Genomic DNA, 12,327 nt, shown 5'->3' with positions numbered 1-12,327 from the left:
GCTCCCACATCAATCTCTCTGCTATTTAGAATGGTTTTCAAAAGCAATGCAGCGGGAACAGGTTGTTTTTCAGTTAACTCTTTCATGAAAATATTCTTTCTCCGTTTCATGAAGATCACCCAATTATAGGTAGTCCTTCCTTAAGGACCACAGTTGGGAATTTTGGTTGCTAAGTGAAGTGGTCATTAAGCAAATCCAACCCAATGTTACGATCTTTTTGGCAGTGGTCGCTAAGCAAATCACCGTGGGTGTTAAGTGAACCATGTGGTTGCTAAGCAAATAATACAGTTCCCCATTGATTTTGCTTGCCAGAAACTGGCCAGGAAGGTCAAAAACGAGCACATGACCATGGGATGCTGCGATGATCATAAATGCGAACCAGTTGCCAAGCACCCAAATTGTGATCACGTGACCGCGGGGATGCTGCAACAGTTGTAAGTGCAAGAACCGGTTGTAAGTTGGTTTTTTCAGCACCACTGTAAGTCCGAACCATCACTAAATGAATGGTTGTTAAGCGAGGACTACCCATATAAAAGAGAATCCACAATTCCTGGCTAGGAATTTTTGCAGCCACGGACTGCATCTAGTTGCCAATCAGGAGCAGATTTATATCTAGTTGCTTTACAAAGGCCACAGGGACCTGTTCAATGACATGATCACATCAGCAGCAGGAGGAATATTTGGCCCTTTTGAGCAGGATTTGTGGCAGGTAAAGATGGAAATGGGTCTGTTTGTCTCATAGATACTTAACTCATCCATTTCAATCCTTATTTTACTAGATTTTTGTTTTAAAAATCACACTATTGAAAGTCAAAAATTTTGCCATTGATCTCAAGTATGTGGGGGCCAAAAAACAGGGACTGGTCAGTTGCCCACCCCAATCTCTGTTTTCCTCCTTGAGATTCTTTGAATGGGAAATGCTGAGGACTAACCTGGGATATTTTACCTATAGTTTTAAATCTCACTGAGATCTTGAAACAGCGACTTTACCTTGCTTGTGACAACATGGAACCCATATTGACGCATAACTTCACCTTGAAGAACCATCTTTAGCTGGCTAAGAGAAAGAAGTGGGAGGACACTGCCCAGCAGTCGAAAACACATGTAGCTGAAAGAAGAACAGACATTAGGGTAAAAAAGAAATCAAAACTCAGCAACAGACAAAGGTGTGGGACAGGTGAGTAAGTATTCTGGACTGGTTCTGGAGCAGAAGTCAGACTGAACATGCTCTAGAAAGCCACTGCAGCTACATGAGAAAACTTAGGTACATTTTAAAATGTACTCAGCAAATTCAAAAAGACTTATTCCCAACTAAACATCTAGGACTGTAATTCCAAAACTATAAAGTTACCTTCTGTTCCTGCCCTCTGGAACATTTCCCCGATGTCTGCATCGCCCCAGCGTTGTTGTATGTTCATAAACCCTTAAAGAACTGAGTTTTTTTAGCAGGCTCTGTAGCAGGGTGGTTTATCACCCCATTCCCTGTTACATGTTGGATATGGTTTGTGCTGTTTTCCTGACATGAATCATAGTCACATTATTGTTACTCGTTACTTGTTTCTCTTTTTTATTTATATTTTATAAAACCCTTAAGTTGCTATTGCAATTGAGGTGGCCTATCAGTTGATGGATTGCTTACATCAATAAATAGGTTATCACTTCAATGTGAGTGTGAGCATGAGAATGACAGCACTGGAACTAACATACTAATTTTAACATGTCTGATGCTGTAACGTACATACGAACAAGGGACAGAATTGAAAAAAAGAGTAAGTGTAATTTTGTACCGTACCTATTTTAGCCAGCAGGGTTATTTGTATTAAGCCCATTCATTATGTTACTCATTCATTTTATTGAACAAGTCATTTCTAAATAGTAGAAAAATGCTGCAGTATTTGTGTGTGTGTGTGTGTGTGTGTGCACGAGAGAGAGAGAGAGAGAGAGAGATTTTGCAGCTCACTTCATTGCAATGAACTCCTCCTTAAAATCACTCATGTGCACACAAAGAAACAGGGAAAGGCGACATATATTTGGTGCTTCTATACCAGCCTGTCTCCTGCAATAATTTTTTTGGCTTACCATTGCCAATTTCATAACTGAGAAATCCTAACTAAATACAAAGAGTCCCAGGATTCTCCAGAAGAAATAGCCAAATGGACAGAAAGACAGTTTCACCGAAAGATAATTTCAAATTCTTTCAACATACCTGCAGGGCCCAACATTTTCTTTAAGTAACCCGTTTTCTACAGCTTCTTTCCAGAATAGCTCAAAGGTTCCTTCCTTCAATGCCACTTTCATCAGGTCCAGTCCTACAGCTGGAAGAACTTTATCTTTCCTCTCTGATTTGGCTGCCATTTTCAAAACTTCCACAATCCTGGTGAGAAAAACAACAGGATATTCATTATTGTTTCTATTTTCCAAAGAGATCTACCTTTATTATTGCCAGGAAGAAGAAGGGGGAAAAAAAACTAACAAAACAACAAGAGGAATCATTTAGAAAGTAGGCGTCTGCTGAGCAAAACCTTTGATTCAGCTAACTGGTTTATACACAGAGCCAAGTCAAAATGTGTAAACCCAGTCAATTGTAGATTATTCAAGCAAACCACAGTTCAACAATCCATGACTTGCTACAATGTGCAAGCCCAGTCAGGGACTGGCAGAATTTCTTCTTGACACAGGGGTCTTACTTGGGATAATTTAAACACAAAGTACAGATAGACCTTGCTTAATGACCACAACTGGGACCAGAATTTTGATCGCTAAGTGAAGTGGTCATTAAGTGGATCCGACCCAATTTTACGACCTTTTTTGTGGCATTCATTAAGCAAACCACTTGGTCATTAAGCAAATCATGCAGTTCCCCATTGATTTTGCTTGCCAGAAGCCATGGCGATCAAGTGACCGCGGGACGATGCAACAGTCATAAATGCAAATGGTCGCCAGACACCTAAATTGTGATCATGTGACCTTGGAAACACTGTGATGGTTGTAAGCGTGAGGACCAGTCATAAGTAGGTTTTTACAGCACCATCGTAAATCCGAACCATCACTAGACGAATGGTTGTTAAGTGAGGACTACCTGCATATGCTCTACCCCTCCCTTATTGCCCTTTCCCTGGAAAGAGAACTACAGTACTACGGTCTGTCTCTGGTTAAAAAGTTATTTTCAACAGGAAGATCGAAATCTGCCATAGACTTGGCCCAGGGAAAAAAAAAACCTGAAGCATGATGGGTTGGGATGAGGGAGTCGGTTTCCCCGAATGCTTCATTAGTTTTACTGACCTGGGGATGTTTTGTGCTGTGACCACAGAAGTTGCGCCCAAGAGGACCTTAAGCTTCTCTGGTCGGAGAACTTTGGGGAATTTTTGGATGCCCACCAACAGGAGGTACAATTGACCAGGAGTGCTGAAAGCTGCAGTAAGATCATCTTCCAAGATAGCGTAAAGCACCTTTTCGAATACAGCCTCTGGGATCTAGAAAGAATACCCCAGAAACAAAACTGTGGTATGAACAATAGACGTCAGCTGTCTTTTATCTATGTACATTTATATTTTGCCTTTACGTCCATGATGTCACACAGTAGAAATCATTTCCTTGCCAGGGAGGCAGATGGGTTTAATCATCAACGCAATAAACAAGTCTGCCTCCAGAGCAGGGTTTCTCAACCTCGGGAATGTTAAGGCGTGTGGACTTCAACTCCCAGAATTCCCCCTGCCAGCATGCTGGTGGGGGGAATTCTGGGAGTTGAAGTCCACACGCCTTAACATTCCCGAGGTTGAGAAACTTTGCTCCGGAGCAATGGGAGGCAAAAATTTCTGATCTGAGGAAATTTCAAACTAAGAAAGCAGAAACGCAAGTGGAAATTTGGAAGTTCCCAACTGAGCAATAGGAGGTTAACCATAGGAAAAGAGAGCTGGAATCTAAGGCAAGAGCAGCTGAAAACACAATCACCAGCACCAGGTTAAAAACCTACAGCCTGACTAAATAAAGCATTGTTGCCTTCTAGCAGAATGACAGGGAAATAGCCTGGCCTTTCTTGTCAAGGAACAGCAAGGCCTGGGGACAGCCAGCAAGAAATCTCTCTTGCATGATCCCATAGAATATGCTATAACAGTCACACATAGCAAGGAGAGGGGAAAGTTTTCTCTTTCTTTCTCAAAAGATTAGGACCAGGGATCAAACAAAGTTCACTGAAGGGAGATTCAGAACTGATAAAATGAATGACTCCTTCATACAGTGCATAATTCTGGTGGAATCTGTTACCATGTGACATTAATGCCAATAACCTGGGTGGCTTTAAAGGGAGATTAGATCAATTCCTGCAGGATGGGGCTGCCAAGGGCTATTGGTCTTGAAGGCTTAGTATCTCCTCTTGGTCACGGGGAGCATAAGTCTTCAAATACCAGTTGCAATCAATAGTGGGAGAGGAGTAGGTCTTCCTCTCTTGTCTATGAGCATCCCAGTAGTATCAGGCTGGTCACTATATGAAACACAATGCTTAACGAGGATGGGTGTTAGTCTTATCCAGCAGGTTTTCAAAGATAACAATGGCAAGACTGAAGGACCTCTTGCCAAGGATCATAAGTGGCAGGCAGACTCATAAGAGGGAAGATACACTCTTTCAAATACCCTGGGCTTAAATTGTATACAGCTCTGTGAACTCGAAGAACAGCAGCTGAAGATGCAACAAGGGAATCATGTATCCTTGCATAACGATCAATGGCCTAAATCTTTTTCTGCTTAAGTCTATTAGTATCTCTCTCTCATTTGTTGTTAATGTCACAGTGGTCACAAAATTATTTGTCCTCACTTCTCAACACTGTAAATAGAAGCAGCAATGATATGTACGTATAATTGGTCATTCTCTACCTTCTGACCTTAAAAACAGATGATTTACAGAGGCAAATACTTTTAACAAGGTTCCTTTTTTGCCATTTTCCTCAGACTTCCCTACCTCAGAAACAATGTCAACCAATGTCTTCCTAGGGAGGTCCTTCAGATGGGTGTGGTGCTCCGAAAGGCTCTGTAGAAGTTGGACGCACTCAAGCAGAGCCTTGGAATCCTAAGGAGACCAAAAACCATGTTTTGTAATGTAGTTTATTGAACATAACTAACCCCAATTTGTTTAGCAAATCATGAATAAGGCAACTATGGCTTAGTGCAATGTGCAACCAAGTCTCTGCTGGACAAAAGGGGGGGTTAGCTGGAAAGGCCCAATACATCAACAACTCAAGCTGGTCCTGTAACTCTGTGCTGAATGAACCAATCAGAATTGGCATTACTGGAGAAGAATGGCCAATAGTATGGCACTCTATTAGGCAATTACATATATTGCATCACACAGATTAACAACATATTGACTACAAGATCATACTGTACAAAAAATAAATGGATGGATGAATGTCATATAAACATATGGTACTGATGTCCTTCAGGTGTGCTTGGTTTCAATTTCAAGCCAGTGTGTCGAAAGCAGGGTTCCTCAACCAGGGTTCCACGGAAAACTAGGGTTCCACAACAGGTGACTAGGGGTTCCCTGGGAGATCACAATTTATTTTTAAAAATATTTCAAATTCGGGCAACTTCACATTAAAGAGGTAAGTTTCATTCTTTATTTTTAGTTTAAACCCTATTAATGCATATATACAGGCCTACACATGAAACAAATATAATGATTTTGTAACTTCCGGCCTATATTTGAGCCTGAATGTGCAGGGCTTCCCCAAGGCCTGAAAAATATTTCAAGGGTTCCTCCAGGGTCAAAAGGTTGAGAAAGGCTGGTCTAAAGGGTGCAAATTTGGGGTCTGAAGTACATAATGATTGAAGGCAGGATATCTGTGGGGGAGGGTCAAAAGAGCAAGGCAGCTGCAACCATGTGAAGCCCCACCCCTTTTTATGTGTGCCACAGGCATGGACATAAAAAGCATGGGGCTTCCGTCACACGGTCATGGCTGCCATCTTGACTTTTTTTACCCTTCTTTTTTGACACTCCCCCTTTGTTATTTATATAACAAAGCAAATTTAAGACTCTGCCAAATGCCAAGATACTCTTACTTCAGATAAAATCTGACCTGGAGACACAACTCTACAACAAGCAAAAACTCATTTACTATGCTTCATATATGAACTGAAATATACTCTGGAGTATGTTTGCCATATTTGAGTTCAGGCTGGAGATTAGTTCTTATATTATTTCTCCTAACTGTGGACATCTTATTGCATAATACAAGTAGTCCTTGCTTAATGGCCATTTGTTCAGCAACTGTTCAAAGTTACGGTGGCACTGAACAAATGGTACTTACGCCTGGTCCCCAAAGTTACAGCCATTGCAGTGCCGCTGCGGTCATGTGATCAAAATTTGGGTGCTTGGCAGCCTGCCCCCACTTATGACCACATGGGCACTTCAACTCCCCCCAACCACCTATCTCTCCCCCCATCTCTGCCCTTTTGGCCGCCTGCACAGTGACACTCTTTGATGGCAGTAGCAGGGCTGGGAATGAAGTAGAGGCCAGGAGCTTTCAGCAGTTTCAGCTGGCCACCACCATGCCCACCTTTCTTCAAATTTGCCTCGTCAGGAGCGGGAGGAAGAAGATGGTGAAGGTCAGCTGGGTGCGGCAGGGCCAGCAGAATGCAGGGCAGCAGGGGCAGCTAGGGCTTGGTGCTTGGCACTGGGGTCAGGGCCGCAACTAGGGTCTGTGTCACCCAGAGCAAACATGGATTCCACACCCATTTTGGCACCCCCCCAGCACTCATTTTGGTGCCCCCCCAGCATGGCACCCAGGGCACATGCCCTGGTTGCCACCCCCCAGTTGTGGCCCTGACTGCAGTGGCTGGGCGAGGCACAGGCCTGAGGCAGCACTCCTTGGCGGGGGCAGCACTGGGACTGAAGTAGATGCCTGGGGGCGGCAGCAGCCACCTGAGACTGCTGAAGGCCCCCAGCCTCTACTTCAGCCCCAGTGCCAGCCAAAAGGGCAGAGATGGGGGGAGATAGGCAGGTGTGGGGAGTTCAAGAGGAGGCAGTCCCTTTCCTTACCAAGGCTCAGGATTGGGAGGGAGCAAGCAACCAGGAATGGCTTGGATCAGGGTGGGTCCTCGCCTAATGACCGGTGGGATTCAGTTAATGACAGCAACGGGGACTGCTGGGATTGCCATCACTAAGCAATGTGGTCATGTGACATTGTGCTTTACGACCTCAATACTTTGGGAAATTACAGTCCCAATTACCATCGTAACTCAAGGACTACCTGTACAGCGTTAGTGTAGATTAACACACCACAGACTATAGTAGATGCAGCAATACGCAAAGTTGAGATTACTCAGTGCATGAAATCACGTTGTGATTTGATACTTATGGTTTTGCAAAAACACATCTGTATTTATTTCCTATAATAAAGATGGCTCTTATACATACAGATCTTTTCTATGCCATGGCACTCGGTTGTTTCAGGATAATGCTCAGGGCTGGGGTTTTGCTTTTGTTTTGTCTACCAACCTACATGGAAGACATCCATTTGGCATTGCTGGTCTATGACCGAATAAAAATTGATTTGATTTGACATCCATTTGGAAAAATCTGCTCTAATGGATAATGGTCCATGTTTATATTTCAATAGTTGGTACGTTTTCGAAACTGTGTTAAAAAGCCATTAAAAACAAGCTTCTGGATCTTATGAATGCCAAGACAAACTTGAAATCACAGGAGCAACCTTAGGTAATTATGAAACATCTGACTTAGAATTTCTAGCACCTGGGGACAGAGAACATCAGTATATTCCACACAGCAGACATGTTTTGCAAAACTGAGTTCATTTTGTATAATATACTCAGCATGATTTAATCTGATTCAATTTGGCTCAATAACTGCACCAAGAAATTGCAGACCTGAAATAATTCTACAACATTACCTTTGCCAGGCGCTTGGACTGGAAGAGAGCTAGCACTCCGAAAAAGTTTCCAAACAGAGCATTTCTGAAAAGTTTCTGAAATGACAGGAAGCCAGCACACCAAGAATGTTGGTTACAAACATGGTCAGAAGACAGTGTCACAAAAGCCTGGAAACATCTGAGCTTTAGAAAGTGTCGATTCTAAAATACCCAAATGCTTTAGCTGGTGCTTCTCCAACTAAGATTCCCAACCTACTTCTGACCTTCAATATATACTTTGGCTGCAAAATAGTTCCTAGTAACAAAGCTTGCTGTAACTGTTGGCTAAACCCCTTAAGAAACCAGTTTGTTCCTTATTTCATGCCTCCTGAAACACTAATACTTTTGCAGACATCTACAATTACAACAAAAAGTAAGACAACGCACAGAGCTAGGTTTGACAAGCAAAATGTGGTTTGGAGTCCAGCAATATCTTAATCCAAGCAATCTTTTTCTTGGACTTCACAGGTGATACGGGATTTCTGAAAAAGCTGCATTTGGTTTAAGGTGTTCCTGAGAGGTGTTACTTCTACTACTTTTTGTGGATTGAGTAAAGCAATACTTTAAAAAGATAGGTTCCACTTTCAAACATCTGAAAAATAGTGCCAGGAGTTTTTGCAGCAAAGTCAGACAAGTTATGGCAAGTTATGGCAAGCCACACTCCACAGTGACATAACTATAGGAACAGAAGACCATAAGCAGTGCCCTGCAGGACTGGACCCTTGGCCCATCTAGGCCAGCAGTCTGTTTTCACAGTGGCCAACCAACTGCACAAGCCCACTAATCTCTCAGCAAACGCCCTTCAGAGGCTACTGATTCCCACAACCTCCAGGCATTGGTCCAACCCATCAACTAGCCAGCATTCGGTGGCCAATAAGCAAACTTAGGTCTTGTTAGATTACATGGTGGATTCCCCAAGATTTGGGAGGGGGGATTCCTAAAATACTTTTTTTTAAGCTTCTACAAATTCTGGGCCTCCCCTCAGGCCCACTAGGCATGGCAGAGACAGATTGGGTAGAATGACCATTGTCTCTGCATCTGTTTGGAGATGACCCACCCAGCCTAAAATCTGGAAGTGCCACGTCGGCCCATCTTTTAATTGATTGTTATTACCTATTTTTAACCTTCAGCAAGCCTCCCTGGCTCTTTGGTGAGCGGACAATCTTAGAAACTGAAATCACAAACAAATCAACAGGCTCACCTTTTTCACTCTACTGAGATCATATTTTTCTCTAATCTGTTGCAGAACAGCCAAGAGAGTCAGCTCCTCAAAAACCTGCAATACCTTGGAAAGAAAAAAAAATAGGAAGAAAGCAAGCCGCAGAACATTCAGAATAAGTTACAGGACCATTCTTACAAGGGCAACATATATTTTTGATTCCTGCTCTTGACCTGTGCCAAGCCTGTGACTACACTTACAACTGCTGTCTGATGGGTAAAAAGGACTCTGTTCTTCTGAAAGTTCGGCCTGAGCTGACATATCACTGGACTATGGCAGGCATCCAGCTTGCTATCTTGTTGGTTGGAGCCAGCAGTGCCAGCCCAGAAAAAAAATATATATATGATTTTTATTTGAGAACCACCTAGAAATGTGAAGCTGTGGTGATATACAAGTACTGGAAAACAGATACAAAGGAAAATGGACAGGAGTGTCCATGAAACCATATCAGACTCAAGGGAGAAGTTCTTATTTTTTGTTTGTTGATTTCTCTTAATGTGTATTTTTATTTGTTCTGACACTATTATTATCTGCTTTGGAACATTTTCTGGAAGGACGAAGTTGGAGCAAATGGGAAATAGTGTAATATTATAATAATAATAATACTGAAAATGAAGCAACTAGCCAAGTTGCAGATGGGAAAGTGGAAGCTTCAAGAGGCCATCTTCTCTAAAAAAAAACACGGTCAGAATTTGAAATAGGGACTAGCTCATCTTTTCAGCAGCGATGATTCACAGGGCTTCATTTTGATTAAATATTCTTCACTGAGGAACACCAACCTGTGCCAATGCCAAACTGAATCCTGGACGGGCCACTTCTCGAGTTGCTCCCAATCCATCGATCAAGCGCTTCAATGTGTACTTTAAAAACTCATCATCCTAAAAGAAATGAAAAAGACACTGAAAGGGAGTGAGGTGGGACGGATTACCAACCCACACCCCACAAACTTCTAGGTTATCTTTAAAAATCTGCTAATTTGTATATAACATATTATTATTGTTAATGGCAATGGCATTGCAGATTTTAAATAAAAAGGATATAAACTCTGAAATTAATAAATACTATTTTATTTTTATTGTGGCTTGATAAAGTCACACTTTGGCAGCAAAATAAACATAGGATTAGATGCTATAGCAAACTCCAATAAAGGTAGTCCTCGCTTAACAACCACAATCAGGACCAAAATATTGGTTGCCAAGCAAAGTGGTTATTAAGCAAATCCAACCCATTTTATGACTTTTTGTGGCAGTCATTAAGTGAATCACCAGTCATTAAGTGAGCCACATGGTCATTAAGTGAATCATGCAGCTTCCCCATTGATTTTGCTCGCCAGAAGCCGGCCAAGAAAGTCGAAAATGGAGATCACGTGATCACAGGACATTGCGACGGTCATAGATGCAAACTGGTTGCCAAGCACTCAAATCGTGATAACATGACCGCAGAGATGCTACAACAGTCGTAAACATGAGTACTGGTGTAAGTCTTTTTTTAGCACCATCTTAAGTCTGGACCATCACTAAGCAAACAGTCATTAAGTGAGGACTACCTGTATCAGATTACAGTAGAGGTTCTACAGATTGAAGTTGCTTCAATGACACAGAGCAATTGGCTATATAAAGTGGGTTGACCAATCATGCTACACCATAACAGCTTGTTTGGCTTTTAACATGTTCCAACTCCTCTAATTCAATTTTATTCAACCACACTGTAGAGCAGGGTTTTAATACTAAAAACAAATTTTACAAATGTGGCATTGCAGCGGCTTATTCATTTTCCACTGCTTCTCTGCCGTGATGTTTGCAAAATATGGGTAGAAAAGACCTTAAGGAAGAATTAAACTAAACCTTTTTTTTTTGGTCACACCATCATTCTTTCTTTATTCTTTTCAATCTAATGGAGTGTTGGAAATAAATTGTGTAAACAGGGTCACGACTCCAACTGTCTATCTGACAGTACAATAACTCCAAAAACTGAACAGAACACACCAGTTGTGGTGGGGGTTGGGGGAGTAATCAAGCAAAGAAAGATTGAGCTTAAAAATGGGCTGGATCTGGCAGGGGACTGTCAAGAAAAGCATTCCAGAAAAAATTCCCCCAATGCACCCTTATGGGAGAGGCAACTGGGCAGCGGGACACAATGTATTGACTGCTCCACTGTAAGTACCCCTCTTTCCTGGTCACACGACCCAGAGCAGATCATATGCAGCCCACCCAGTACTTCCCTGTGCATATAAATATACGGATACAAACAGGTGTAACACAAGGCGGCAGCGCACATACACACACAGAGAGAGGTAGAACGTTACTTTGTTACACAGAAGAAAACACAAGACAATTCTTATTGCCCCTTCCCCTCCCGGCAACTCCTTTCTGAGAACACCCGGAAGCCACCGCGGGCAAGCGTGCTTCTGAGCGCGTCCGAAGTGCAGCCTAAACAAATGGTTAAAGACCTCAGACCTAACATCGTAGAGAAAGGTCGATGTGACTCCGGAGGAGGCGTGAAGGGGCCCCTTCATCCGCGCACCCAGGAGTAACGCCTTACTTTCTTGTTTTCCTGCAAGTAGCTCAACAGCCCCTCCGTGGCCTTCAAACGGATCGCCTGATCGGGCTTGGCGATGTCCCAGAAATAGTCCAGAAACTGCCGATTCTGCCCCAGGAGCCTGCCCGGGTGGGAGATCGAGGCCGAAGCAAGGCGGCCGACAACCTGCTCCCTCTTCGGGCTGCAATCTCCGGCCATGCTGGTAGCAAAGGCGCACGTGGAAAAGCCCCCGTGATGCACCGGAGGAAGCACGTGGAAACCTCCCCTTCCGGGTTCAGGAAATGCTGCCTCGCGCCGTTCCCACGTGGAAATTCTCGCTTGAAGGCTGGATTGGAGTCTGATTGAGCTTCCTTCGGCGTCCGTCTGACCCTTCCCCAAATCTGTATCCTCAAGATGCCAGGAACTCAAACTCCTATGGTCCTCACCTGGCTGTCATTTGGAGAAACAGGCTTTCACGGTTTAACCCAGTGTTTCTCAACCTCAGAGTCTTTAGATGTGTGGACTTCAACTCCCCAGCCAGGACGGCTGCCTGGGGAATTCGGGGAGTTGAAGTCTTACGCATCTTAAAGGCTCTGAGGTTGAGAAACACAGGATTAAGGGAATGTGCACAGAGATAAACTGGGTCCCTAGGGCCAGCTAAAAGAGCAT

The 12,327-nt window shown here is 43.1% G+C and overlaps 1 protein-coding gene across 1 annotated transcript in view; it reads right to left on the bottom strand.

Annotated features, from left to right (window-relative positions):
* Nucleotides 1–11,906, bottom strand: part of MYBBP1A (MYB binding protein 1a) — a 62,073-nt gene extending 50,167 nt beyond the window's left edge. Inside the window, exons 1-8 of the mRNA XM_063297696.1 lie at nt 11,683–11,906; nt 9,921–10,019; nt 9,124–9,207; nt 7,905–7,979; nt 4,955–5,062; nt 3,283–3,473; nt 2,207–2,374; nt 991–1,108 (exon numbers count right to left, since the gene is read on the bottom strand). Coding sequence (XP_063153766.1) covers nt 991–1,108; nt 2,207–2,374; nt 3,283–3,473; nt 4,955–5,062; nt 7,905–7,979; nt 9,124–9,207; nt 9,921–10,019; nt 11,683–11,877 — 1,038 coding nt within the window. The 5' untranslated portion in view covers nt 11,878–11,906. The remainder of the gene's footprint in view (nt 1–990; nt 1,109–2,206; nt 2,375–3,282; nt 3,474–4,954; nt 5,063–7,904; nt 7,980–9,123; nt 9,208–9,920; nt 10,020–11,682) is intronic.
* Nucleotides 11,907–12,327: the final 421 nt, after the last annotated feature.

This window comes from Candoia aspera, chromosome 1 (genome assembly GCF_035149785.1).
Source record: "Candoia aspera isolate rCanAsp1 chromosome 1, rCanAsp1.hap2, whole genome shotgun sequence".
Classification (NCBI taxonomy): domain Eukaryota; kingdom Metazoa; phylum Chordata; class Lepidosauria; order Squamata; family Boidae; genus Candoia; species Candoia aspera.
This window is presented reverse-complemented; position numbering and strand designations above follow the sequence as displayed.